Below are 27,164 nucleotides of genomic sequence, written 5' to 3'. Positions count from 1 at the left end.
GCTGAATTAGCGGCTTTTCTTGCATTTTTTGGCAAGCCACCTTGTTTCCTTCGTCAGCCACCTTCCCGCCCTGCAGGCAGAGGTGGGATGCGGCACAGGAAAGGTAAATTTTGAGCAAGCGGATCCGAGCAAGAGCCGTCCCTGCCTGTGGCGGGGGGTCGAACAAGATGATCTTTGAAGGTCTCTTCCAACCCAAACCCTCCCGTGACGAGGAACTGAACGAAGCTGACAGAAGAGATGACATAACCCGGCGCTGCTCACCCTGCCCGCATCCCTCCCAAACACGATGAGAGATCTCCAGGGTCGGGTTCCCCCCCAGCAGGAATCGGAGCCAAATCCACCCGTGCTCCTCCGCACCGCTCATACCGGGCACCGAGCACGCGTCGCTCAGCTCCGACCCAGCCCGGCTCGGCTTCGGCTGTGCCCCGGTACCCGAGCACCTTTCTGAGAAAGCTTCCTCTTGCTTTTGAGCCTCCCTTGTGGGAGAGTGCGAGGCGTTTTGTTTTTTTTTTTTTTTTAAGCTATTTGTATGAATCTAAGAGGCAGCTGTGTTGCAGCAGGCTTCGGATCTGCACTGAGAGCAGAGCAACCACGCTCGAACCTGTTCGGAGGGGGTTTGCTGGCTTCTCCGTCTCTCAAAACCGGGATAACCGCACTCCTCCTCCCACCCAGGCCGAAAGCGAAATCGGCCGCTGTCTGCCAAGCGCTGCGATACCGGAGGTGCTGAGCTTCGCGAGAAAGACTGCGAGACCCACGTCTGCCGGGTTCCCCGGAGAGTCTGCGAAGACGCGCGCTCGGCTGCATTCGCGTGGGATGGCGCAAGATTGGGGCAGACCTGTAAAGCACAGCGCAGACGTGAGCAGCACAGGGAGGGTAGAAATACTGAGAAAAAATCTGAGATATTTAATAAGTGATAACTGTTGTACTAAAATTGGGGGGTTTTTTTTCTAGTAATTATGTCTTGTTCTCTTCCTTCCAATGCTACCAGTGTTATCCCTCAGACCGTCTACTGTCCAGTCGGGGAGGGAAAACGCAGGACGGTGCCAGAGGGGAGAAACGGGCTGATGCAGAAGGGCCGCAGGCGAACGGGCCCCTTAGGAAAGATGAAAACGAGAGAGCAGGAAAGAGGAGTTGGAAGAAGATGGTCCTGCGAGGGGGTGAAAGGTTTTATTGACAAAAATCAAGAGGAAGTTGGTGTAAAGGCACCAGGAGGGCATCAAAAGATCAATAGAAAATGTCAGTTGGATGCCCCATCATTTCCGAAAGCAACCACTGCCGTGACCCCGCGTGCAATTCATCAAGTTTTATTACTGTAATTAACCAGATACGGAACTGTTTCCATCAAACCCCACAAGCAGTTGCCTTGTTCTAGTCCATTAGTAATTGTTCCTTACAAATAACTTACAGGGACGCAGGCAGGATTCGTAGGATAAAGTGCTGAGCAAAGCAAACCCCGTTTCCATTAGCTCGCTGCTCCCTCCCGTTACCTAGTGTTTCCTGAGAAGGGGGACGTGAGGAAGGCCGGAGCCCGTAGCACCCCAAAATAACCCACGGGAGAGGCTGGGGATACAGGAGGCTGCCGAGCCCCCGACGTTTCACAGAGCTGGGCGGGAGGCACCGATTCCCGCTCCTCCCTCAGACCCGAGACACGTGCCCCCAAAGCAGCAGCACCCCGAGACATGGTGCCAGCTCGGTTTACTTCAAAAGGACGGATAATATCTACGCGTTGAACTCTGGGGAGCTACCAGAGCCTCCGTGCCCTCGGAGAGACAGTGCACAGGCTGGGAAAGGCTCCTACGCTGGATGAGAAGCAGCGGTAAAGAGGTTTTTGCTCCCCGGTGAGGTGGGAGCACCCGAACCCGACAGAGTTGGGAAGCGCCTCTCCATCGGAGCACGCTGGTAATTTCACCGGGGGAAGCCTGACCCGACAGCCACGGCTGGGAACGGCTCGAGCAGAGCCTGCGCCAGCGTAAAAACACAGACAGATCTCAAGGTCTGGCTCAGCCGAGCGGCGAGCAAGCTGCTTCTCCCTGCCGCAAGCGGTTACGAATCATCCACAAGCCGGGCCGGCTCTGTCTCTCACTCCCAGGAGGATCCTTGGAAAGCAGCGAGCGTTTTGTATCAGAAATACTGTCAGAGATTCCCACCGTCTCTTTTAAACACCCCTGAAAAGGCTTAACATTACGATACTACATCCGTTACCCGTGTGGCAAACGACAGGCACACGCGGAGCGCTCTCGCTCACCCACGCACACTTGCGCACACACACACACACACACACGGTGGGGGGGTGGTCTGGCTCTCGGCGGCTGCAATCAGCGCACATCGTTCCCGCCGTACCCCAGCCGAGTAGTACCTAGATGACAACCTGGATGTCACGCCAGAGCCTGGACGAGCCGATTTGGAAGCCCACCAGCTTCAACCCACCAGCGATGATCGCAAATTCAACCTCGATCTGCAGCCTACGGGGGCAACGTCAGCCCATCCGACCCCCGTGGCCGCTACCTTATCCCACGTAATGCTTTCACGCCGATGGGTCGAAAAGCGATGCTCTCGCCTTCCTCTTCTTCCTCAGTCCACAAAAGGAGGGGGAAAAAAAAAAAAAAAAAAAAAAGAGGAGAGAGCAGCGGAGGACGCTTGCCCAGGAGTCCTGATTTAGTAGCCAGGCCAAGCGGGACGCTGAGGGTTTGGAGGTGGGGGGTACCCAAAGGGTGGGAGTGCTGCAGGAGGATATGGAGGTTGCGGGGGGATTGGGAAATTAGGGAGAGGAGGCTGGGTCGGGTAGGGGCACTGCGGTCTCCCTGCCCCAGGGGGGAAGTAGGGAGGGTAGCTGGGTTTGGGTGGTGGAGAAGGGTGAGAGGGAGGAAACGATGGGGGCTGAGGCGGGCCCCTGGACGGAGACCAGATGCCTCCCGAGGAGCTGGCACCCTGCGCCGGTGGGTATCCGGGACCTGGAGGAGGCTTATAGGGAAAAGCGGGCTGGGTGCTCGGCTGAGAGGAAGCAACATGTCCCGCGGTGACTGGGGAGCCAGAGAAAGGAGCAGGAGGGAGAGCTCCGTGGGCTGTGGGGCCGACCGGCATGTTTGGGGCTGGGCTGTAGGGCAACGGGAAGGAAGGAGCCCCCGAAGGGAAGGAAGGAGCCCCCGAAGGGAAGGGCTGTGGCTTCGGCGGGTCTGCGGGACCAGGTACGCGAGGAGGCGGCTGCTGCTGAGAGTCCCTGCCGGGCTCCTGCGACACTTCCGACTTCCTCAGTATCTCCTGCAGCTTTTCAACTCTGACCCGGCGCAAGTGGGACAACTTCCTCATCACGGAAAACTGCTCGAGAAACGTCTCCAGGGGCACCTCGCCCTCCAGGAACTTCTCGGCCATTTTCTGGAAGAGAAGACGGCCTTGGGTTCAACACTGCGTCCCTCTGGTCTTCTTCCCCAAGCCCAGCTTAGGATTTACGTCTCGCTCGCAGAGGACCATCGCACCGCGCACAAGCAAACAAAGGGCAATCCAATTTTTTGGAGCAAGAATGCCAAACTACAAAGAGATAATCCTCGATTTAAGGGATTAGGTTTGGGAGTGTAATTGCAAGTCTTCGAGGACTAATCACTTGAATTGCTAATGGATTTAAACCTTAAGCTCACCTCAGACTCCTCTTCGATTTTCTGGCTTTCCACCTGCAGGAGATCCAGCAAGGTCTGAGGATGCATTGCTGCCGAAAATTTCTCTGGAGAAACAGAGAGAGCAGCAGACGAAACGTTATACACAAAACGGGGCAAAACCATCAGCGCACGGTCCTGCTGCACGCTCAGAGGAGTGCCGTCCTGCCTTGGAAAATGCTGATGCAAGGAGAAAATCTGAAGAGGAAAGAACCTGAGACACTGCTGCACTAGAAGGGTTTTTCCTGGGACAGCATCCTTCATCTGTCCAACCGAGTTTGACCAGGAAACAGGAGAATATAGATTATTTTATATGCAGCAGAGTCCTTTCTGCCATCGCTCTAGAGAGTTTCTCTGCTCAGCACGGCCAAGGTAGGCAGAAGCAAAAGGGAAGGATGCTGTACTAACTACAGCCCACGTGACTCCGTCGGAAAGGTTGCAAGGTTTGCAAACGCTCACCCAGTTTTGCCTTTTGCTCTTTACACCGCTCAGCCAGCTTCTGCAGCTCTTCGTATTTGTTTGAGAGGTCCGTGCGTCCCGTTTCCAGTGGCGCCTGGAACTTCAGGTTCTGCTCGGCCAAGCTCCGGTTGGCAGCCAGGGCCATCTCCCTTTCCAGCTGCAGCTCCTGAACCTGCGGAAGGAGACGCGAGAGTCACCTCAGGCGAGGTGCTAACGAAGCCCAGCCCGCGTCGACGCCGTCCGCACGCACCTCCTGGGACTCCAGGGCCAGGCGCTCGATCTCCTCTGCATTCTCCTGCAGCTCCTGGAGCTCCTCCACTGTCCGGTTCCTCAGCGTGTCCATCCTTCCAGAGGAGCTGCAGACTCCTAGGACAAAGAAAGGAAGTCAAATCAAGACGAGGTTTTCTGAAGCCAACTGCAAATAGGTACTAATCCTATTAGGGATTTAAAACCAGCTTTGCTAAACTGCTTAAAAAAGCTACGCCGGAGAGGTTCCCCTGTGCAACACAGAATCTGTGAGACTGAGGGCAGAGTGAGAACGAAAACAGAAAATATCTACTCCTTCCTGCTTTGGCAACTGACTTTTTTTTCCTTTTCGCAGCATATTTGGAAGGATTACTTGCGTGTGCCAGATGGTTTTGTCAAGGAAACACCTACTCACAGCCACTCGATAGCAGGACGTCACCCTGACTCTCCAACTCCAGCTGGTTCTCACTCCGCCCTCCTGTTCCAGATTCCTGCTCTGCCGAGCAAACCTCCCGGCATCTGCTCGCGTCCGACCGTGCCCACGGTCACTGGTGGGACCACCGTCGCCACCCGTGTCTTCTGGCACTTCGTCACCGCCCCAATTTCCCGGCTTCCATCTCATTTGATGCGGGTTTTTTCTGTTTCTTTTACTAGCTACATGGTGCCATCGTTTCCCTCATTTATTGCTGCTACCCTTACAAAAAACCCTAAGTGATGGCGTTATTCCTACGTGGGGAACTTGATCTGATACTTGTGACATTAAAAATTCGTGAAATATCACTAAAATCAGGGAAATAATAGATTTTCTGTGCTACGCCCATGACTTATTCCAAATAATCCGGGCTGTCCGATAATATTTAGCAAATATCAGATGTTCGCATCACAGGTTTGAAAATGTGGGGTGCAATAACGCGGGAACGCACCAAAAACCAGGTGAGAGACACGGGAGCAGAGCACTCCTGCCGAGAGGGAAAGGGACATACCAAAGAGCTGACGGGGATTTCAGCGGCGTCCTAATTGCTCGTGGCTCTTCTACCTTTCACCTGGGCGAAACATCCCAAGAATATCGCTGTGGGAACGTTGCGTCAGCCTCTGCACGTAACACAGAATGATGAAGTTAAGGCTCAGGGTTACCAAATCTCTTCACCCAGGATCCAGCCAAACCCGTCCGAGTAACAACCACCTAAAAGCAGGGAAATTAACTCCCATACTAAGTACGTACGTACGTAAATTCATCACCCTGCAAACAGAAATAAACTTATGGGGGTTTTAAAACGTTATTAACGAGGCTCACAGAGTGTAAGAGGGAAAAGCGGTGAACGGGAAGGTCAATCCCCGCCGCCGTGGGGGCGCGGAGCTCACGGATGGTCTGTGGGAAGCGGCCCGATGGTCCCCAGGAGGGTGGAGGTGAAGAGCTGGGCATTGTCCCGGCTCCAGCCAGGCGCCAGCACGGGGCAGGGGCTCTCGCTTCACGGATTTTGTCGGTTTTTAGCAGCGTTCCGGTAAGACGCAGCCGGTGAAGCGACACTTTGCCTCTCCGAGGGGTGAAACGTTGGGGGACACCGGAGAGGGGCTGCCCACAGCCCGGTCATCGCCTCGCTGGTTTCCCGGTTAGGGAAAGCCCCTCCCTGCCCGGGGCCGCCCGCCCCAGCCCTCCCCGTCCCACCAGCCTGCGGGAGCACCGAGCGAGGCCCGCCCGGGCCACCCTCCAACCGGGACACGGCGGAGGCTGCTCCGCCAACACCGGGCCCGTCCCGGGGGAAGGAGGAGCGGGGGGGGAACGGCAACGAGAAGGCCGCGGCCCACGGAACGGGCGGAACGGGGCTCCCCCCGCCCCAAGCCCGGAGGTCCCGGCGGGTAACGGCTGCAATCGGTCACCGGAAGGGCCGGGGGCAGCGGCGGGTCGGACCAGCCTCCCCTCGCGAGACAGGAGGGGTGTGTGTGGGTGTGTGTGGGTGTGTGTGTGGGGTGGGGTGGGGGGGTGGGGGTGGGGGGGGCCGTTACCGGCTCCGTGCCCCCCCGGCCGGGACTCACCGCCGCGTAACCGGGACCCTCCCTCCGCCTCGCACTTCCGGCTTCCGGCGCAGGAGCGGAAGTGGGCGGTACCACCGCCAGGGCTGGGCGGGGCATCGCGCCGCCGCCATCTTGTGGCGGGCAGGCGGGCGGAGGGTGGTGCGGCCCGGGTGTGTGGGTCAGCGTTCCCCTGCAGGGAGGCGGTATTTTATAAATACCGTGTCTGGTTTTAATAAACACTGTATGTCTTTTTTAAATAAATACTACGTCTTTTCCTGCCGGTGTAGCTCTCCTTGAGCTTTCATGTCTTACCTGTTTGTGTCACGCAGGGCCTGCCTTGATGCTCGGGTACCTCCCCCAGTTCCTTTAGAATTGACTCCAACTGAGCTTTTCTTTTACGCTTAACCTAGGAGAATTGTCAGTCTGGTAAATTATTTAGTATTATTATTGATGCGTCTTGATCTGGTCTTCAACGCCACAGCAATTAACCTGGGTGCGGCCGGCAGCGACGTCGCCCGACTCCGGCCTGAGCGCTGCGAGCACCAGCTCTGTCAGCCCAGGGACAGTAAAGCAGGAGCTGCTCCTCCCGGCTGCCAGCAAACGCGTCTTCCCTCAGTCACCCTGCCCGCCATGGAGGTTTGGAGTGGTGAGAGCAGCTCTGCGGTTCTTTTGCGGCTTTATTCAAAATCTCCACGTGAGCCCTGAGCGGCAGCTGCTGCGTGGACAGTTTTGTCTTCACCATCTCGTTCAGAAAAGCGGAAAGCTGTAGAGCTGCAGACAAAAGATTAGGCGAGATTAATCATTATGACAAGAGTTAAAAGGGAGAGCATTACAACGAAGCTTAGCCGTCGCGTACAGAGCGGGCAGCTGGTTGAAATTCAGGCGTAGCGGGTTTGAGTTGGATTTACGGTGAGATTTAAAGCAGTTTCTGCCTTGTCACGACCTCATCAGCGTTGTTCTCCGCTGGCTGTCTCGTGCTGGGTAGCAGCTGGGGTTACAGGCACTCCAACGCCTGTCGTTTTCAGGTGACTTGGAATTCTGTTGGCTGTAATCCTGCTAAGTCCAGCCCTGTGAGAAATGAAAATTAAATTAAAACTTCTTTGACGGGTAAAGGGAGGGAGGCAAAGCAAGCGTGGCGAGGTAAGTGGCAGTAAAGGTGTGGTGGAGGATACAAGCTGATGGAAGTGGAAGAGAAGAGAGGCCAGAGAGGTAGAGAAGATGAGATAGTGGATACAGAGCGTTTAGCTGAGAGATCACTGTGCCAAGGCAGTGCGTACAGACCTCAGCAACGTGCCAAAAATTCATATAACGGTTGTTTTTTGTTTTCCAAGTGGCATAGCTGGAGCCAAGAGATAAAAGCAAATCGCTCTTGACTACCTGCCTTAGCTCTTCCTCGCGTGAAACAGGGAAGTTCCTGAGCAGCACGAGACAGAGGAAGCTCTGATCCCCTCGTGAAGCCACCCTTTGCTTTTCCACCCCTTCTTCCACCTTCCCGCAGGCGGGAGCAGGGCGAAGGATTGCGTTAGGATGGGGAAAAGCTCCGCGCTGCCGGATGAGACGGGTTGGAGGCGCTGAGGGGAGAGAGGAGCGCAAAGGAGAGGCTGGGGGCAAGGTCACTCAGCTGTTAAAGTGCCGCGATCCAGGCACATGTCTGAGGAAAGGCACCTCTCGTCCCTGCCGGAGACACACGCCACGTGAGGCTTGTTGACTATTGTATAAGAAATATGAGTCATAAGAATCCTAATAGGTACCCTACGGTTTAATCAAGGGCAATTTGTTCATAACGTGGCTGATAACAGGTCAAACCCCAATGTTAACTGCAAGAAAAGGGACTTGACTTTCCAAAGGGAGATCGATATTTTTGAGGCTTGTTTGAGAAGCAGTCTCCACGGACGCGGAAGGGCTGGAGCACGTTTAGTTAATTTATATTAAAGTGTAAGGACTGAATAGTGGATAAACTAAGTTGTGTTTGAATTTGTTCTTTGCAAAGAAGGAGGAAACCCAGAAGTATCCAGTTAAATGATAAAGCGTTACCAGCAATCAAAAATGTGATATATGAGTATTTTCTAGTTAAGGTTGAAGGATGTGCTCATTATCTGTTTATTATATTTATATATAATTTGAATAAGAGATGGTTTCAGCTGGTCATTACGATACATCACAGTTACTTTATCAAGTGAAAGACTCAAGGCTGAAATCCAACACACACCACGAGCCAAAATGACTGAAAATGGGTAAGCATTCAAATTACACCAAGTACCGAATTTCAAGTGTGCACCAGCCTGGGCTGTTCTGGCTCAACTGAGCGCCCGTGGCCATGGACAGAGCTGGCAGAAGGGAGTAACACGTTTTCGGTAAGGAGCATTCGGCTACAGAGCCAGCTTAGGTCAGTTTGAAGTCTTACTACCCCAAGGAAACGCAGCTGCAGTTCGGAAAGTGTTTCGGGGTGAAATGGAGACATTGCGGATTCTTTAGCGCAGCCGAAGTGGAAGGGTGGCGATGTAAGGCTGGAGAGCAAATTAACGCACAATCAGCCAAAGGTTAATAAACCCCCAAACCCCTCATGTGCAAAGGGGTTGATCTCGGCAATCCTGATCCTTTGTCACGTTTCACCTTTTGTTATTATCTGGCCAAGTTCATTTGCGGTTTTGGTTGAACATTCCTTCTGAGCCCAGGAGTCAAATGTGATTTGGAGCGTTTCCCGATAGAAGGGGAAAAACAACAAAAAAAATTGATAGTGCTGTTCTTTTTTTCTTTTAATGCTGTTTGTTTTCAAGACAATGTTTTCTGTGTTCCTCAGCCGAGCAGGATTCAGACGACAGAAGAGCCTTTCTCAGAATCCCACCCATCTTTTAACTGGGAGTTTATCAGCACCATTTCTTTCGGCTCTTCGCAGCACCGCGTCACAGACGTACCTCTGGCCGCAAACCAGTTCCCTTTCTACGCTTGCCCTTGCACAGCTAGGAAGCTTTGTGGTCCGCGTGGTCCAGCCACTATCTCAGCAGCCCAGTCGAGAAAATAACGTTCGCTCATTTAGCAACCACAGACCGAGGCCGCCAAAGGTGTTAGTCACCGTCCAGGATCACCCGCAGCAGGTAGCAAAAGCTGGAGCCTCAAACCGGACCTCCCTCCTCTCTGTTTTTGTGCCTTTCATCTGACAGTTGTGATAAAGCAACCGTGCGATGTACGATAATGCCTTTACGGGAAGGACAGGACTGGAAAACAAGTTTGCGTCCTTAATCTGCAGTTACCGAGATAAGGTATATCTCAGTAAGGTGATTTTTATTTTTTTCCGGGCTGAGCTTTTCAAGCCTGCGCAGATAAAGTTGGATAAGGCTGTTCCTGAGCTGAGTCAGCAAAGTCCTTTGCCTGAAAATTCATACACGGTCCTGTCTGGCCCGCAGGGTGAGCCCCGTGACAGTCAAACGCCGCACAAGTGATGTCGCCTGATCTCGTACAGTTCCCGTTGAGACTTCCCTTGGCCATCGGGATTAATCCTAGACCTTCCAGCCTCACGGCCATTGCGTTCCTCACGGGGATCCACACTCGGGGATTTATTTATTTGCCCCTCGGGGCCCGTCTTGGAGCCAGGGTAGCTTTTGGAGGTGCCCATCTCTTCCTGTTTGTGACCTAGATTGCTCAGGCAATCCCACCAGTTACCTCCAGCACGTCTCACCTCGCCTTCAGAACTGTCTCTTCGTGCACGGATTGCTGCCAATCACGGGAAGCGGCAAAGCATTAAAAAAAAAAAAAAACCAAAAAAAAAAAACCCCGTTCCTGCCGCCGGTCCTGCGCCGCCTCGGCGCTTCTCTGCGAGGGAAGGTCAAGGTCACCACCCAACTCTTCTGCCTTTGCAGTCAACCACAACCAGTTCAGCCACCAGCCGTCCTCCACCCACCAACCAGCCCACCCAGGGCTTTATCTTAGTGCTCCACGCGAGTCTTTTAACGCTTCCGCGGAACCCAAGCTTATCATGAGCCCAGGTAGAGCAACGCAGGGAATCAAATCCAGCCTTACTCAGGCATCGGGAACAACAGACATTGAAATCTTAACGTTTTTCTGGATGCAAATGTAACTCCCTGTCGGTTTTATTGAACAGGAATCCTAACCCAGCCGCAGCTGCATCAGCAACAGGCAAACCACAACTAAAAACCTCCAGATCCGTCCACTCGGGCTGGTCTTCATCTGCTTTTGGAGAACACGGCGGGGATCTCCGCATCGTTTGGTGCCCTCTGCCGCCAAGCAGAGCTACGGCAGAGCGGCCACCCTCTGCCACCCAGCCCAGGCACCCACCGCAGCCACTGCCTGCTCCCTGCCCTCCCTGACACGGCGGGGATGCAGCCGAGTTGCATTTCGAGCTCTTCGCACCTTGGTTTGGAGTTTTCTCAGGGTTCCCTGCTCCCTTTGGGGGCAAAGAGTAGATTTATATATGTATTTTTTTTTCTCTCTCCAGAATCCGGCACGTCTTGTTCCCTCTATTTCTCATCCCAGAGCGCGAGGCTGGAAGGACGTTAAGTGATAGACGGGTCACACCATGGCTGCCTCCAAACTCCGAGGGTCTGAGCTTCCCCAGAGGGCTCTAAAAACCTGTAATAATAAAGACCGAGGGAAACCTGAGGGGAAAAAGCTCGGGAAAGAGCCACGGCATCATGCTTTCACCAGCACGGGGAAGCTCAGTGCCATAGGAGAGGGCTGAAATCTGGCTGTCCTGCCCGGCAGCTGGCTTCGGCCGCCTCACCGCAGGGATCGGGGCCAAGAGCCAGGTTATCCTGGAGGGAGAGGACCCTTATCTCTGGAGCCACTACCTCTTCCAGCTCCGGAAGGGCCAAGCCCGTACGTTTCTGCAGCCAGACTGCCAGCAAAATCCTTCCCCGAAGAATCAGCCCTTGGAGATCGAAGGGAACGACGCCGCCAGGTCCGTGTTGAGAGCTGCGCAGAGCCCAGGGCCGGCGGCTTCGGGGTTTCTCACCTGAGAAGGTGTCTCCATAGCCCTAACAGAAAGTCATTTTGCACCCTCAGAGTGATTATTTTCCCCACATTTCTTTTGTTCTCGACTTTAATGGTGCTAAATATTTGTTCTGAGATTTTTCTGGTGCTGAATTCCACAACTTCCTCATTCTGCGTATAACGCTACAGCCAAAAACCAAATACCTGTCCGAACACGCGCGGTTTTTCAGTGGCTCCTAGTGATGGGATCTATTGACAGAAGAATCAAGTTCTATTTCCCTAACGTTACAAAACAACTTCCATTTCAGCCCAAACATCCTCTTTGCCCAGACAGAGGACTTGCCATGAGAGCACAGGTTAGTCCCTGCCCTCTGTGCTCAGGGAGGTTTATGTTGTGTCTGAATGTGCAAAAAAAAAAAAAATTTATATTCATAAACAGCTCCTGAAAAACTTGTCATTTTTGTTTTCTCTAATGTTTGGGGGAAAAAATGAACAAAAAACCCCCAAACAAGACTAGGCAGCCCCAAAGCAAAGGGGACCAGGTTGAAGTGAGGTGTGACAGCGAGTCCAGGCTTGAGTCCCCGCAGCCCAACTCGTTAACTTGCTCCGAAGGAAGAATTCAGGACATGAAATGTTGCTGCCCTTCAGCTTTCTGTTCCTCAGATTTCTCCGCTCGTTACCAAAACCGATGCAGGGTGAGCAGGAGGACACCTCGGAGGCAGCTCGTCCCTCCATCACCCCACCCTGAGCTCACACGTTCTGCTGAACAAATTTCCCACAAATAGAGGAAATTCCACCCCAGCATCACCGGGACCTCCATCGCTGCCGAGGAGAGCGGGCATCTCCCCCTCTTCATCGCTCCTTGCCCACACCCACCGGTTACCTCCTGTTCCCCGCTGTGGGGCTGGACCAAGGACCATCTCTACCTTCCGGCAGGACCTTCCTCTCCATCACAGGTTCTCTGGTGCTGGAGCTGCACCGACACGCACCTGCGGCTACCGGCTCTGCGGAGCTCTGGCCACCACCTCCTACAGCCCACGCCAGCTCCTGCAGACCTCCTACCACATTATCTTCCCCAGCATGGAACGCATGCCAAGGCCAGCGGCTCCCGAGCAGCCTCCCTGGAGGAAACCTCCCGTCTCAGTCCTCAGAAGATGAGCGGGTGGGAAGGTGTGAGCTTTGACAGCTCTCCAAACCACCCCCTTCCCCAAATGCTGCCGTTGAGGGGCCGGGCCATGCCTTCCACTAGCACCCAGGTGTGAGGAACCTTGCAAAGGGCTCCCAGCACAGAGCAATCAAGCAAGAACCAAGCAAACGAGCAAGCCTCAGCTCTGCATCTCCCTTATATACAAACAGGATTTGCAGCAGCTGTTCCTAATATCTGCAGCAGCCCGGGCAAATCACCTGGAGCATGTTGTCCCCATGGAGTAGCGAAACCCTCCGTGTGCTGTGGAGGAGGAGAACCTACAGATAAACGTTTTCCACGTTTGCAGCGAACCAGCCCCTTTGCTAAGGGCTGCTCCTTATCCGAGCTCCTACCCATCACCACGCGCCGTTGCCTTGCGCAGGGCCGGGAGAACGACGGAGTGAGCGTGAAGTTTGAGATGCTGTCATCCAATTTCTGGTATTTTTTTTTCTTTGTTGTTCAGAGCTACCCGCGGGCACCGGCTGGCTCCCGAGGCCGGTGGGGAACACCGTGCCAAGGCTCCGTGCAGGGTTTTCCGGCTGTGGCCAGACTTTCTGTTTTGGGGGTCAGCCAAAGACCTTCTTTCTCCTTTCCAGCCTCCTACCCCCAAACTGAACACATCACGCCTTCCTTTTTGCTCAGGGAGAATTAGGCGTTTCCTCCCTTTTCCCCCAACATCACCCATCGAATCCTACCTGGTTCTTACTCATTGCATTCCCCCAGTGTAATTTAGCTTCTATCTTCAATTCTTTTTATTATTCAGAGCTGGACTGAAACTGGTACCGAGGGGGAAAGCCAGCTCCAGCCCGTACAGTGCCTCTGGTCCCCAGCTCGTTGGCGCAGGGTCTGGTTTCATTTTCCTCCAAGCGCTGGACAAGGTGACCGTGCCAGCAGCCACATCTCAAGCACGTGTTGCTGTGACGGAGGCCCGGGACGCCTGGTCCAGCGCTGAGCACCGGTAACCTTGGCATTGTTCAACCAGCAGCATCCTGACCCGGTCTTTTCCTCCAGCTGGTCCCAGTTTCACCCCTCAGTTGGTCCCAGTTCCGCAGGCAGCCCTGAGAGAGGTGGAAGCGGATGAAGTCCCGGCACAAGAAGGACATGGAGCTGTTGGAGCGAGTCCAGAGGAGGCCACGGAGATGATCCGAGGGCTGGAGCACCTCTGCTATGGAGACAGGCTGAGAGAGGTAGGGTTGTTCAGCCTGGAGAAGAGAAGGCTCCGGGGAGACCTTAGAGCCCCTTCCAGTCCCTGCAGGGGCTCCAGGAAAGCTGGAGAGGGGCTGGTGCCAAGGGCAGGGAGTGACAGGCCAAGGGGAATGGCCTGAAGCTGCAGGAGGGGAGATGGAGATGGGATGTGAGGCAGAAATCCTTCCCCGTGAGGGTGCTGAGGCCCTGGCACAGGTTGCCCAGAGAAGCTGTGGCTGCCCCTGGCTCCCTGGCAGTGTTCAAGGCCAGGTTGGATGGGGCTTTGGGCAACCGGGGCTAGTGGAGGGTGTCCCTGCCCATGGCAGGGGTGGGACTGGGTGGGCTGTGAGGTCCCCTCCAACCCAAACCGTTCTATGGTTCTATGAGAGCCAGCCGGACGCCAGCAGTGCAGCTCCTGCACCGTGCTCAGCCCGGGGCAGGGGAGGCAGGCGGGGGGCTGCAGGCACCGGCTCGGCTCTGCCATGGTGGAGGACGGGGGCTTCCACCTCCCTGCACCGGGGCAGGCGGACGGAGACGCGCTGTGTTGAGCTAACAGGAGCCGGCATCCGTAACGGATAAAGCCGGTGAGGAACGACCGCGTTTGCCCCTTGGATGTTGGTGCAAGAGGAAGCAAATTCACCATCGTTACCAAACCCCCCCCCCGTGTCTGCCGCAGGGTTACGGCCAGCTGCAGCCCAGGTGGGGCTCGGTTGCCACCCATGGGTGGGCACCCCAAGGCAGGCTGGGGTGCTCAGGGGCAGCGGTGAGGGGCCACCAGCTGTCTCCAGCCCCCCCCCCCCCCAAAAAAAAAAGGGACGTGCTGCACCCTTGGGTGGTGGCTGCAGGAGGGGCCTGAGGCTGCACCCCCTGCAGACAGAAACTGGTCAGATGGGGGGGAAATGCCCAGAAACGGTCACAGCCAGCCCCGCGTCTCCCTCGCCGTGCCCTCCCAGTGCCCCCCCGCCTCGGGACACAGAATAACTGGAGGGTGCTTCTCTGCCAGCCCCAGCCCGCCGCAAGCATCCCTGCGCCCCAGCGTTCCACCCCAGGGAAGATGGAGAGCCCTCGGCTTGACGACATTGACCCCCCCCCTCTATCTTTCTTAAGGACGTTGTGATAACTGCCCCGGAGCCGTTTGCCTTTCTTATCGGAGACGCCAGCCAAACAACCGTGGCCGGGATATAAGGAGCCGGGCTGAGGCCAGTGGCGTACTCGGTGTGTCCCTTCGCCCGGCTCGCTGGCACCATGAAGCTGCTCCTGCTCCTCAGCTTGGTGGCCCTGGGCCACTGCCTTGTCACCAAGTGAGTACTGGGGTGTCGGGGTGCCTGCACAGCCGCTGCGGTCCTGAGAACCCCCAGCGCCCACGCTGAGGGAGGCAAACGGGGCGACTGCCCAGCTCCCGGCAGCGGGGATTGGGACACACACACACACACACAACCTGGACCTCCCCCCCCACCCCCCCAGCCATTGCCGTGGCTCCCCGCAGCGAGGACGGTCCCCGGGATCCCACGGGAGGGGCTGTGGGACGAGGCACAGGGCGAGCGCACAGTGGGGGGTACCCGCCTCCCCCCCCCGAGGCGTATCCCTGCCCGGCTCCCAGTGACGGCTGCCCCCCCTCTCCCCTGCACCCCAGAATCCCTCTGAGGAGGGTGAAGTCCCTGCGGCAGTCCCTGCGGGAGCACGGCTTGCTGGAGAGCTACCTGAAGCAGCACCCCTACAACCCAGCCGCCAAATACTTCTCCATCGGCGTCGCCAGCGAGCCCCTGGAGAACTACCTGGACGTGAGCACGGCGGGGCAGAGGGGCTGGCACCCGCAGGGCAGCCCACGGGGCTGCTGGCCCCTTACCTGGCCCACTAGCCGCTTACCTGGCCCACTAGCCCCTTAGCTGTCCTGCTAGCCCCTTACCCATTCCTCTAATCTGTTACCCATCTTGCTAGCCCCTTACCCATTTTTCTAACCCCTTACTGGTCTTGCTATCCATCCCACTAGCCCCTTACCCGTTCCCCTAACTCTGTACCCATTCTCCTAACCCCTTACCCATCCCACTAGCCCCTTACCCATTTTTCTAACCCCTTAACGATCTTGCTATCCATGCCACTAGCCCCTTACCCGTCCTGCTAGCCCCTTACCCATTTTTCTAGCCCCTTACCCATTTTTCTAGCCCCTTACCCATTTTTCTAGCCCCTTACCGATCTTGCTATCCATCCCGCTAGCCCCTTACCCGTTCCCCTAACCCTGTACCCATCCCATTAACCCCTTACCCGTCCCGCTAATCCCTTATACTCATCCCACTTTGACAGGACGAATACTTTGGCACCATCTTCATCGGTACCCCAGCCCAGGAATTCACCGTTGTCTTTGACACCGGCTCCTCCAACCTGTGGGTGCCCTCGGTGTACTGCTCCAGCCCTGCCTGCCGTAGGTGTCTGGCAGCCCCACGGTCGACCGGGCAAGGGGTGAAGGCAGGGGAAGCTCCAGGCTCTGCCAGTCCCCTGCCCTGCCCGGCTTCGGGAGTCCCTTGGGGACATCGGGCGATGGGGGAGGCACTGCAGGGTCATCCTTGGTCCCTGAGGACGGGACGGACCGTGACCGTCTCCCTCCCGTTCCCGCAGGCAGCCATAACCGCTTCAACCCAGCGTACTCCTTGACCTTCGTCAGCACCAACGACAGCCTCTTCATCGCTTATGGCACTGGCAGCATGACTGGCATCCTGGGCTACGACACCGTCACCGTAAGGCGGGGTGCACCCAGCCCCCCAATCCCACGGGAGTGGGGACACCGGGGCACCGTCCACCCAAACCAAGCCCCTCTCCCTCTCCCTGACCAGGTCGCGGGCATCGAGGTCATTAACCAGGTCTTTGGGCTGGCTGAGACCGAACCCGGCGATTTCTTCGACTACGTCCCCTTCGATGGCATCCTGGGGCTGGCTTTCCCGAGCATCGCCTCCTCCGGAGCCACCCCCGTCTTTGACAACATGATGATGGAAGGCCTCGTGGACGAGAACCTCTTCTCCGTCTACCTGAGCAAGTAAGCCCTGGCCAGAGCCGCCCAACCCCTGCCAAGGATTTTTCTCCCATTTCCCTCCCACCGGAGCTGGCTCCGGCACCATTCCCTGATGGCGTGACGCCCCGTGGCTCCTGGGGGACGTGGCTCGCCATTGCCGCCACGGACCCCAGCAGAGAAGGACGGCAGCAAAGCCCCCCCTCGGCGATGGCGCTGCCAGCGGAGCGGTGGTGGCGGGGTGGGACCTCCACCCGACGGCTCCCCCCTTGCAGGAACGGGCAGAGCGGCAGCTTTGTCCTCTTCGGCGCCATCGATCCCTTCTACACCACCAACGGCATCAACTGGATCCCCCTCTCTGCCGAGACCTACTGGCAGATTACCATGGACAGGTAGTCCCGGCGCAGCCCCCCACGCTCGGTGGCTCCCCGTGCCCCTGCCCCCCCGTCCCAGTCGATATTTTGGGAGGTGCGGCCCCTCGTCCCGCACCTGGGAGGCTCACCCCTCGCTTCTCCCCCCAGCGTCTCCGTTGGTGGGAAGCGCATCGCCTGCTCCTTCGGCTGCGAGGCCATCGTGGACACGGGCACCTCGCTGCTGGCCATGCCCAACAGTGCCGTCAGCACCATCCTGCGCATCCTGGGCGCCAGCTCCAACGGCGAGGTGAGGCTCCGGGGGAGCGCGCAGGGGCTTTGGGGCTCTGGGGGGTGCCCAGCTGGACCCTGGGGCTGCTCCATCGCTCCCCGGGGCACGTAGTCCCTCTGACCCCCCACCTGCCACCGTGTCCCCCGCTAGATCAACTGCAAGGCCGTCAACAAACTGCCCAGCATCATCTTCCGCATCAACGGCAAAGCCTTCCCCGTGCCGCCCAGGGCATACGTGATAGAGGTGAGCATCCTGCCGGGGAGGGGACTTTGGGGGGGGGGGGGGAGGAATTTGAGGGGGGTCCGGCAGCTGGTAACCACCATCCGCCACGTCCTCGGCTGCAGAGCGACGGGTACTGCATCCTCGGCTTCGAAGGCATGGACGTCCCCACCGAGTCGGGCGAGCTCTGGATCCTGGGGGACGTCTTCATCCGCGAATACTACGTGATCTTCAACAGGGCCAACAACACGGTGGGGCTGTCCCGGCTGTCCTGAGCGTGTCTCCGCGTTGGGGACAGGGACAGGCAGCTGCCCTGGCGTTCCCAGCCCGATGGCTGGCGGTGCTGGCCCTTGCCCGGCGCTCCCGTCCCCTCCTGCCACGGCCACCGAGCACAATAAAGCTGTGGAGAAGCCCCCGCTGTACCGCGTCTCTCGGGGAAGGGCTGGCACGGCCGCCCTGCCGCTGCCACCGTGGCCGTGGGCACGGACACCCGTGGGTGGGTGAGCAGACGGGGTGCCACCTGTAAGAGCCCCCGGCTGCCCGGGGCAGAGCCGTGCCGCCAACTGGGCGCCTGGGTGGGCTTTATCAGGGCAGCCGGTGAAGGTGGGTGCCCCAGGGTCGCTGCTTTTCACGTTCGGGTCCGGGGCGAATGGGTCCCATCCTGGCGCTGGGGGTGCTTTGTGCCGTTAATCGCCATCAATCCGTGCGGGACGCTGCCCGGATAACCCGCCGTGATGCTCCCTGGAGCCATGGACCTGTCTCGTCACCATCTCCCCGGGGCAGAGCCGTACTCTGGGAGCCCCTTCGCAGGGGCAGCGCCAGCCTCAGCACCTTCCGGATGTGCCCAAGGACCGGGCACTTCGCTCAGGTCAAGCCCCCGGAAAAATCTCAACCAGGAACAGCCAAAATCTGGTGCCAGCCCCCAGAAACCCCTCTCCCTCTGCTCAGCTCTGCTCCCTCAGGGTCTCCCTCCCGTCCCATCCCGGGGGGATGAACACCTCCGGCACTGCCCTCTTCATCCCGGGGGGGCCGCTCACCCCAAAATCCCCCCAGGGAAAGCCCCGCGGCTGGGTTCGGCACACCGGCGGGTGCAAGCAGGAGCAGGGGGACGGGGCATAAATACCAGGGTGACTTTATTGGTGGCAGGGAGGGCAGCTCGCCCCCTCCCCGTGCCAGGAGATGCGGGCAGCGCCCACCCCAGGGGTACGTGCCACAGCTGGGGGCTGGCACGGGACCCCCCAGCATCTTCCAGCCCCTCATCCTGCACCCAGCGAGCCGGGGAGGCGGGGGGGGTCCTACCCCGCAGTCCTGCCTCGGTGCGGCGGTGAGGGGCTGGGGGTCCCCGGCACCCCAAGAAAGAGGCAGTGCCCATGCACCCGTGGGAGCGGGGATGCTGTTGCCCACCCTGTTGGCTTGGCACCCCCGTCCCCAGCCACCCATCCCCGTGGGGGCCTGGTGGGCCAGACCTGCTGGTCCTGCAGACCCCCTCCTCCTCTCCTTCTTCATCCTCCTCCTCCTCCTCCTCCTCCTCCTCCTCCTCCTCCTCCTCCCCTCGTGCCAGGCACTCGTGTGACACCCGGACCCTAAGGAGCCACGTGCCCGCCGGGGCTCTCCCCGCTGGCCGGTGGCACGGCAGAGGGGTCCGCGTCCCCGGGGGGTCCCTGAGCCTCGGGGCTGGGGCTGCCAGTGGGAGCTGGGGGGGCTGCGGCCTCAGAGGGGGTGGCGGGGGGCAGAGTGGCTGCCGATGGGTGCCCGGAGGGGCTCAGCGTGGTCGGAGGGGGCTCCCCAGCCCCGGCACTCCCCGGTCTGGGGGCTGTGTTGGGGAGCAGGAGCTGGGCCAGGCGGTGGCGGGGGGGCCGGGTCGATGCTGGGGGGCTGGGGTACGGGGTGCCAGCAGGGGGGTCCTCGTGGGATGGGGACAGGGACAGGTCGCTGCTCTGCAGCAGGAGCCGGACATCTGTGGCTAACGGAGAGATGCGTGTGGTTAGCATCTGCCTCTCCCCCTGGACTGCCACCCCCCCACCCCCAAAAAACCTGCCAGACCCCGCCGCCGGCAGCCCGGAGCCCCGGCGTCCCCGTTACCTTGGCAGGGCGGGCAGCAGGCAGCGGGCAGCGCGGGGGGCTCTGCGCAGGAGTGGGGACACAGCCTCTTCTCACAGCTCACCTCCCCGAGCTGGCAGCGAGGGATGAAGGTGGGGATGAGCCATCCCCGCCATCTCCTCCCCCGTCCCCTCTGCCGTCCCGGACGCCCCGTGGGCACGAGCACCCCGGTGTCCTGGGGCACCCCGCTCACCTGGCAGGTGCAGCGGGTGCAGGGTTGTCCCTCGGGGGTGAAGGTCTGGCCGTTCGCCACCTTCCTACCCTGGTAGTTGCAGTCTGTGGGGAGCGAGGCAACGCTCAGCGTGTGGCGGGGGGCTCGGGCACCCCACTTCCCCCCCCCCAAACCCCCCCCCCGCCCCGATCCCGGCTCCTACCGTTACAGACGGGGCAGCACTCGCCCTCGGGGTGGAAGGGGTAGGTGCAGAAGATGGCACAGTCCACGGGCGAACAGGCCACCGAGCCCAGCTGCGAGAGACGGGAAAGACGCGCGAGGGCCGGGCGTTAGCGCCCGCCGGGGTGGGCTGGGGTAAAAGGGGGCAACCCCGAAACGCCCGGGAGCTTTTTCCTGCAACGGAGGAAAAAACTGGGGCTCAGCCCATGGGGCAGGAGCCGAAAACATCTCGCGGTCCCCGGCGCAGCCCTCACCAGGCAGATGCAGCTGAGACAGGGGTCCAGGGTGGAGGGGAAGGTCTCGTTGTTGTAGAAGATCCTTCCCATGTAGGTGCAGCCTGCGGGGAGGAGAGGGGCACTCGTGGTTCCCAGGTGGCTCGGGGACCCCCGGGAGATCTCTCTGCTCAAGCCCTGGCTTGCTGGATCTAGTCGTGCCCGGGCCCGCAGGCAGGGGACGTGGAGGAACCAGCACCCTTCCAAGAAGCACCCACCGCCCCCATCACCTGCCGAGCAGTCGGGGCAGCACTGCCCGGGGATGCGGATGGGGTAGGGACAGGTCTCCACGCAGTCCGTCCGCTTGCAGCTCACCGAGCCGTCTGCCTGCAGGGGAGAAGCACTTGACAGAGACCTCGGGCTGCCCAAAACCGCGGGGTTTAGAGCCCACGAAGCCGGGGAGGTGCCGGGGACCGCGGCCGCGAGCAGCCCAGCATCCCGAGGGAAGGAGGGGGACAGGAGCCGTGCGCCGGGGCAGGGGCAGGTAGGAGGAGTGAAGCAGAGCAGGTTCTCATTCACCTGGCAGATGCATAACTCACAGGGATCGCCCGGAGACCAGATCTGTCCGACGGGAAACTCCACCCCGTTGTCATCCACGAAACAACCTGGGGGAGACACGGAGGGGGGGACACGGGCACCCCCAGCCCGTCACCTCCTGGTGTCCGCACGCACTGCCGGACACGTGTGCCGTTCCCACCCTGCGCCCGCTCCCCACCTCCAAACCCCACGGCTGTGCAGCCCCCCAAAAGCCCTGCCAGTCCCTGGGCACCCCCACATCCAGCTCACCCCGCTTTCCCCTGCCCTCCCCATCCCCAGCTGTCCCCTTCGTCCTGTCCTCCTTGTCCCCAGCTGTCCCCCAAATCCCACCCTCCCCGTGCCCAGGAATCCCCCCACATCCCACCCTCCCCGTGCCCAGGAATCCCCCCGCATCCCACCCTCCCCATCCCCAGACGTCCTCTGCATCCTGTCCTCCCTGTCCCCCACCTGTCCCCCCCCATCCCGCCCTGCCCGTCCCCAGCTGTCCCCCCCCTCAGCGTGGGCTCACCGGCGGGGGCCGGGGGGTCCCGGCAGGTGAAGCAGCACTGCCCCGGGCCCAGGTGCCGCTGGTGCTGGGGGCAGTCCAGCACGGGGCAGGGGGCGAAGGAGCACTCCACCTCTCCGCCCTGGGGACACGGGGACGCGTCAACCTGCTGGCCCCGCAGCCAGCCCCGAGCAAAGGCTGGATCCCCCCCCAGCAGGATGGCCCTGGAGCAGCCCTGGGGACCCCCAGCCCTGGGGACCCCCCCCTCTCAGCCCCCCCCGGGACCTACCCGGCAGACGCAGATGGTGCAGTCGTCCCCGTCCAGGTTGAACCGGGTGCCGTGTGCGTACGTGCGGCCCCGAAAACTGCACTTTGCTGGGGAGGAGAGAGGCAGCGGGGTTGGGGGCGGGGAGCAAAGCACGGCCCCCAGCGAACCCCCACCCCAAACCCCCATTCCCAGGGGCTGGGGGTCCCGGGGGACCCACCTGGCTGGCAGGAGCAGCAGTCGGCCGGCGAGGCGCTGGGGCAGGAACCCGGGGGGCACTCGGGGGAGATGCAGGAGATGTTACCAGCCTACGGATGAGAACGCGGGGCTGTCGCGGAGCAGCCGGGGGACGACGCGCCCCTTTCCCCACCATGGGCGGACGGTGTCGGGGCACCATCCGCCCCAGCGCATCCCACTCCATCGCCCCGGAGGCGCGTCCCTGGGCTGAGCGGGGATGCGGAGGGATGCTGCCATCCATCCATCCATCCATCCATCCATCCATCCATCCATCCATCCTTCCCAGGACGGCACAGACTCACCAGGCAGACGCAGACGGTGCAGTTCCCATCGGATGGGGAGAAGACGTCGCCCTCGGCCCGGGCCACCCCCTCGTGCAGGCAGCCTGCAAGGCAGGCGGGTCAGGGGGGGCACCCCGGGCAGCGGGGCCAGGGGAGGGCGGCCAGGGCTCACCTGAGCAGCTGGGGCAGCAGCCCCCGGCTGGGGCGGGCAGCGGGTGGGAGCAGGTAACGGGGCAGCTCACGGCCTCGCAGAGCACTCGTCCCCCCTGCAAAGGGCACGCGCTGGCTCAGCCCCACGTCAGGCTGGTGCGGCGGGCAGAGGACAGGGCGCTTACCTGGCAGGCGCAGCTCCGGCACCCCGGCTCCGTCCAGCGAGCGCCGGGCTCCCGGGGAGCCCCCTGGTACCAGCAGCGAGGGGCCGATGGGGCGGAGGTACCGGGGGCTCCCGCTGCCCGCGGGGATGGCTCGGTGGCCGGGGATGCCGGGGCGGGAGAGGAGGAAGGGAGTTGGGTACCGGGAGCTGCGGCAGGGAGATGGGGCGAGGGGGAGCCCCTGGGGACCAGGAGGGGTCCCCCAGAGCCGGGAGGGAGCAGGACGAGGGTGGGCGGATGCTGCAGGGACTGCAGGATGGGTGATGGGGCCAGGATGGATTTGGGGTAGCCTAGGAAGGAAGGAAGAGGCGTCACTTAGGGCAAGCAGGCAGCCGGGGGTGTCCCGCTCCCCTCCCCAGCCCCGGCCCGCAGAAGGAGCTGGATACCTTCGCAGGAGACCCTGTCGCCGCTGAGCCGGTACCCGGGGCGGCAGGAGCAGAGGTAGCTGCCCGGCGTGTTGTGGCAGGCGTGCTGGCACGCTCGGCGCTCTCCCGGCCGCCGGCACTCGTTGACATCTGGGGGACGCGGGGACTCGTCAGTGCCTGGGCAGGGGGTGCTGCCCCCCGGGATACCGCTCAGGAGGGAGCCTGGTGCACCCGGCCGTCCCCTCCAGCGCGGCTCATGCGAGGAGGAGGACGAGGCGACAGCACCGTGCCGACAGCCGCCTCCGTCCCGTGGGCTTCGTGGCCCGGAGAGGGAAGAGGGGGCCGGGGCGCAGCGCTCACCCACGCAGGAGTGCCGGTTCCCGTGGAGGTGGTAGCCGGGCCGGCAGGAGCAGCGGTAGCTGCCGATGCTGTTCTTGCAGCGGTGCTGACATGGCGTGGCCAGGCACTCGTCCGTATCTAGGGGGCAGAGGCTGAGGGTCCGCAGCCCCGGCTGGCCCCCGCTCGCCCCCCGCCCGGCCCCCCGGCCCCCGCGCACCCTGGCAGCTGTGGCGGTCGGCGGAGAGCTGCATGCCGGGGCCGCACTCGCAGACGAAGCCGCCCTCGGTGTTGACGCAGAGACCCTCGCAGGCGGCGCTCAGGCACTCGTCGATGTCTGCGGGCGAGAGGGGAGAGCTGGAGATGGGGGGGGGGGGGCCACCGGGACCCCCACCCCCCCGCCCTGTCCCACTGGGACCTCCCCATCCCGGCTCACCGGTGCAGCGGACGCCGTTGGCTGTCTCCACCATGGAGAAGCCGAGGGGACAGACGCGGGCCACCTCCTGGCACCCGCCGTGGTTACAGGAGAGGTCGCAGCCGTACTCCCCGCACGTCCCCGGCAGCTCTGAAACACGGACGGGGGTCCACGGGACACCGATACACCCCCAGCGCCCACCCGCTCTCCCAGCCCAGCCCGGCTCTGTGCCGCAGCACCAGAGGGTCCGCACCCTGCCCTGGGGGCACCCCTACCCCTGCACTGGGGGGGGGGGGGATGCCGCAGGGAGAGGTGACAAGGAGCAACGTGCCCTGCCGGGAAAGCTCGAGGATCCCGGCTTTCGGCGTGACCGGGAGGGTACCTGGGCAGGTGATGCCCTGCTCTCCATCCGGGCACGAGCAGAGATTGGGAGCGATGCACAAGCCGCTGCCGCAGCCGAAGGAGCAGAGCGCTGCAGGGAGCGGGGACAGGCGGCCGTCAGGAGGGCAGGGACCCCCCCCCCCTCCCCAAACCCGCCCCCCCAGAGCCCGTACTCACGCAGGGTGCACTGCCCGCTGCCCGGAGACAGCATCCACCCGGGACAACATCCACTGCCGAAGCCCGAGAAGCAAACGTGGGGCCCCACGCGGCGCCTGCGCGAGGGAGGAGAGGCTGAGGCCACCCTGCCCCGAGCCCCCGGGGCAGAGAGCAAAGGTCCTGGGGGAGCTCCTCCAGCCGGCGGGGAGCCCTCCACCCCAGGAACGCGAGGACAGGGGGACGCACAGGAGCGGTGACGACGTGCCCGTGGCCACCCTATCCCCGGCAGCAGAGCACGGCATGGATGCAGGGGGAGGCAGGCACGGGGCGTACCGGGGTGCAGCGTGACCCCAAAACAAGGTAGGACAGAGGGAGAGGACCGTGCCCCAGCTCACCCAAACACCCCAGCGCACGGTAACGGGGGGGGAACGTCCCCCAGCGGGGCACGGGGAGCAGGGCACAGATGTGGGGAGCAGGACCCCTACGAGGGTCACGCGTCCCCTGGTCCCGGGCAGACGGAGGGACGCGTGGGGTGCCGGCCCCTCGGCCGGGATGGGAGACACGGCCGGAGCCCCGAAGGCAGCCGAGGGGGCGGACGGCCGGAGGTCGGCACGGCACGCTGCCGTCCCCAGGTGTTGCTGGGAGAGGGAGAAGGAAAAGAGGGGGAACCCGGCTACCTCTCCACGGCAAAGCTGGCCAGCTTCTTCCTCCCGGGGTACACCCTGCCCTGGCCGCCCGGGAGGAACAGGGACACACAGGCAGCCTGGAAGAGCAGCTCCACCAACATGACAGGCGGCTCCGGCCGGCGGCACGCTCCCAGCGCCTGCCTTCCTGCCTGCCTTCCTGCCTGCCTCGGCGGCACGGGGCGCCTACCGCATGCTGGCCCTTGGCCCTGCTCCTCCTCCCGCCCGCCGGGCCGGGAACAATGCGGGGGGTGGAGGGAGGCGAGAGCGGGGAGCGCTGCGGGGGGAAAGCCATCGGCACCCGGCTCTCCACCCACCCACCCACCCCGGAATGGGGGGACACGCTGGCCTGGGGATGCTCGCCACAAGACCGGCTCGCTTGGCCGGGGCGAGCGGCTCCATCCCGGTCGTCAGCGTGGTGGCTCTAGGATAGGGAAAGGGGGGGGGGTCCCCAACGCGGCGGGAAGCAGCAGCAAAAAGCGTCCCCCCTTCTCTCCTTTCCCACATCTGGCAAAGCTCCGGCATGGCCTCTCCCCACCCCTCCTCCTCCTCCTCCTCCTGGCGGCACTGGGCCGCCTTCCCAGCCCTGCACAGGGACCCACCAAAGAGGAGCACGCAGCAGATAAAGGGGCCAAAGTGGAGCCGGGACGGTGGGGTACACCCGGCGGGGAGAGGGGTGCGGGATGTTGCGGGGCACCCACACAGCTGCGGCACCCTACTCCGAGGCACGGGGTCACCCCCACGTGCAGCCAAACCCCCCCCCCGCCTTCCTCCCCGGCCCCTCGACCCTTCCCCGGGCTGGGGGCTGAAGCGAAGGTCGCAGGCAGGTAAATGATTTATACCAGGGAGCAAAGGGCTGGCGCTGCCGGCCCCCGGTTAGCGCAGAGACAGGGTCAATACCTGCAGCCTCACTGGAGAGGGACCGACCCGCAGCCTCCAGCCCCCCCCCCGAATGTGGATTGCCCCCCAAAAAACTACAGCCCTGCCCAAAGGTTGGGGTCACCCAGCACCAGGCACGAGCCTTCCCCTGCAGCATCACCCCCTGCCCGCTTAGAAATTAAAGGGGGGGTGTCCACATGCCAGCTCTAGGGGTGCAGACCCCCCCAGCAGCCATGGCTTGGGGGGAGCAAGGAAGCCCCTGCCCTGGGGGGATGTCACCCCAACCCTGGCTACCAGCTCCTGGTCCGGGGAAGCGGCTGGAGCACGGCCAGCGGCGCGGCATAAACACCCGGCTCTGCCCCGGCCAGCAGGAGACTGTTTGCACAAAAACCAGTCGGCACCAGCATCCCCAGTTTGGCTGGGGAACGACAGCGCCTACGGGAGCCGTGCAGAGCCGGGGGTGCTCCCCGCGACCCCCCAGTTTTAATGTGGGGGCCAAAGAAACAAGCAGCTCCGGGCAGGGGAATGCAGAACCCAAACACCCGAGCTAATAAAGCCCCTTGTCTGCTCGCAGCCAGCACGAACGCGTGGTCCAGGCTCGTTGCGAAGGGTCACAGCCCGCTTCCCTCAGTCCTCTCCGGGCAGAGACATGTCCAAATATAGCCTTCTCCCTGCGACCTCCTCCGAGAAACCAGGGCTTGCCCAACAGTTAAGAGATGTTAGCGGAAACTCGAGGATGCTTTCAGCACCAGCTCGCCTTTCAGGACGCTGCCCACCTCTTGCTGCTGCAGGGAGGGACGGATTTGGGGGAAAAAACCTGCGCTCTGATGCAAACTCGCCCAGGATGGGACGCGGGGGGCTCGCGGGATCTGACCACGGTGGGTTACGGACGGGGAATCGCACGCCGGGTGAGATCCGGGCTGGCTCGCGTCCGCAGCCAGGGGCAGCCCTTGGCTTGGACAATTTACAGCGTAAATAGACAAAGGGAGAGCGGGAGGATAATTATTAAACTGCAGCCACAAGCGGCTCCTGTGCCAACCCCTCTCCTGGGAGCGGCAGAGGGGCGCAGGACCTGAGAACACCAGGAACGAGCAGCCAGAGCGGGACGACGCAGCGACAAGAGGCTGAAAATAAAAAAAAAAAAAAAAAAAAAAATCAAGCCCCGATGCCCCAGCTCTGCAGGGGCAGACCCATGGCTCGCAAGGAAAGGGCCAGGGCTGCTCAAGAAGGGCCTCTGGCTCCCAGCCACTGCCCGGAGAGGCGTGAGCTCCAGGGCCGAGGTAACGCGCGGAGATGAGTTTCTTCCGAAGGGATGCATGCGGTCAAGGTACCCTCAAAAATTCGGCAGGGGTACTTGGCAACAGCGCTGCCAAGGCGTTTGTGCCAAGGCTGCGTCAGAGGTGAAACTGTCAAGTCAGAGAAAAGCTGTAAAAATGCATCCGGAAAACGGACACGCGTCCCAGCAC

At 61.1% G+C, this 27,164-nt stretch overlaps 3 protein-coding genes across 10 annotated transcripts; 1 reads left to right on the top strand and 2 right to left on the bottom strand.

The window, feature by feature from the left end:
• Positions 1-2: 2 nt before the first annotated feature.
• On the bottom strand, positions 3-7,248 carry VPS37C (VPS37C subunit of ESCRT-I). 3 transcript variants are annotated; one of them, XM_054828188.1, is made up of 7 exons: positions 7,222-7,248; positions 6,678-7,136; positions 5,336-5,444; positions 4,357-4,472; positions 4,107-4,278; positions 3,633-3,715; positions 3-3,372 (listed from the first exon to the last, which is right to left on the bottom strand). In XM_054828188.1, exons 4-7 carry the CDS (start codon positions 4,447-4,449, stop codon positions 2,656-2,658), a joined length of 1,065 nt encoding a protein of 354 aa, XP_054684163.1. In that variant the 5' UTR covers positions 4,450-4,472; positions 5,336-5,444; positions 6,678-7,136; positions 7,222-7,248; the 3' UTR covers positions 3-2,655. The 3 variants fall into 3 exon arrangements, with proteins under 3 accessions (XP_054684163.1, XP_054684161.1, XP_054684162.1); XM_054828186.1 differs by lacking the exons at positions 6,678-7,136; positions 7,222-7,248 and adding an exon at positions 6,387-6,432; XM_054828187.1 differs by lacking the exons at positions 6,678-7,136; positions 7,222-7,248 and adding an exon at positions 5,647-6,218.
• A 6,269-nt stretch (positions 7,249-13,517) lies between these two features.
• On the top strand, positions 13,518-17,957 carry LOC129207363 (pepsin A-like). Its single transcript, XM_054828185.1, has 10 exons — positions 13,518-13,685; positions 14,791-14,984; positions 15,317-15,464; positions 15,985-16,102; positions 16,297-16,415; positions 16,512-16,711; positions 16,960-17,076; positions 17,206-17,344; positions 17,477-17,569; positions 17,671-17,957. The coding sequence occupies exons 2-10, from the start codon at positions 14,929-14,931 to the stop codon at positions 17,818-17,820; spliced, it is 1,140 nt and encodes a 379-aa protein (XP_054684160.1). The 5' UTR covers positions 13,518-13,685; positions 14,791-14,928; the 3' UTR covers positions 17,821-17,957.
• Positions 17,958-19,105: 1,148 nt separating this feature from the next.
• Positions 19,106-24,998, bottom strand: VWCE (von Willebrand factor C and EGF domains). Of its 6 annotated transcripts, none has more exons than XM_054828143.1 (20): positions 24,814-24,998; positions 24,158-24,252; positions 23,982-24,071; positions 23,621-23,749; positions 23,405-23,521; positions 23,209-23,325; positions 22,870-23,025; positions 22,448-22,773; positions 22,285-22,378; positions 22,134-22,216; positions 21,815-21,902; positions 21,619-21,704; positions 21,354-21,471; positions 20,828-20,913; positions 20,539-20,635; positions 20,291-20,373; positions 20,020-20,110; positions 19,839-19,921; positions 19,628-19,718; positions 19,106-19,508 (listed from the first exon to the last, which is right to left on the bottom strand). In XM_054828143.1, exons 1-20 carry the CDS (start codon positions 24,921-24,923, stop codon positions 19,129-19,131), a joined length of 2,520 nt encoding a protein of 839 aa, XP_054684118.1. In that variant the 5' UTR covers positions 24,924-24,998; the 3' UTR covers positions 19,106-19,128. The 6 variants fall into 6 exon arrangements, with proteins under 6 accessions (XP_054684118.1, XP_054684119.1, XP_054684120.1 ...); XM_054828144.1 differs by having other exon boundaries at positions 20,539-20,631; positions 20,848-20,913; XM_054828145.1 differs by having other exon boundaries at positions 22,870-22,998.
• Positions 24,999-27,164: the final 2,166 nt, after the last annotated feature.

Source organism: Grus americana, chromosome 5, assembly GCF_028858705.1.
Source record: "Grus americana isolate bGruAme1 chromosome 5, bGruAme1.mat, whole genome shotgun sequence".
In the NCBI taxonomy this organism is placed as follows: Eukaryota; Metazoa; Chordata; class Aves; order Gruiformes; family Gruidae; genus Grus; species Grus americana.
The sequence above is the reverse complement of the archived record's forward strand: the minus strand, read 5'-3'. Positions and strand labels throughout refer to the sequence as shown.

What these genes read in the sequence shown, in the direction of transcription:
- VPS37C (XM_054828188.1), bottom strand. Translation starts at nt 4,449, where the DNA reads ATGGACACGCTGAGGAACCGGACAGTGGAGGAGCTCCAGGAGCTGCAG. An exon ending in AGAGCAAAAGGCAAAACTGG is followed by an intron (nt 3,716 to 4,106) that starts GTGAGCGTTTGC and finishes CTGTTTCTCCAG; the next exon opens with AGAAATTTTCGGCAGCAATG. An exon ending in AAATCGAAGAGGAGTCTGAG is followed by an intron (nt 3,373 to 3,632) that starts GTGAGCTTAAGG and finishes CTTCTCTTCCAG; the next exon opens with AAAATGGCCGAGAAGTTCCT.
- LOC129207363 (XM_054828185.1), top strand. Translation starts at nt 14,929, where the DNA reads ATGAAGCTGCTCCTGCTCCTCAGCTTGGTGGCCCTGGGCCACTGCCTT. An exon ending in GGCCACTGCCTTGTCACCAA is followed by an intron (nt 14,985 to 15,316) that starts GTGAGTACTGGG and finishes CCTGCACCCCAG; the next exon opens with AATCCCTCTGAGGAGGGTGA. An exon ending in TGGGCTACGACACCGTCACC is followed by an intron (nt 16,416 to 16,511) that starts GTAAGGCGGGGT and finishes CTCCCTGACCAG; the next exon opens with GTCGCGGGCATCGAGGTCAT.
- VWCE (XM_054828143.1), bottom strand. Translation starts at nt 24,923, where the DNA reads ATGTTGGTGGAGCTGCTCTTCCAGGCTGCCTGTGTGTCCCTGTTCCTC. An exon ending in GTGCTGCCCCGTCTGTAACG is followed by an intron (nt 19,922 to 20,019) that starts GTAGGAGCCGGG and finishes CGCTCCCCACAG; the next exon opens with ACTGCAACTACCAGGGTAGG. An exon ending in GCACCCGCTGCACCTGCCAG is followed by an intron (nt 19,719 to 19,838) that starts GTGAGCGGGGTG and finishes CCTCGCTGCCAG; the next exon opens with CTCGGGGAGGTGAGCTGTGA.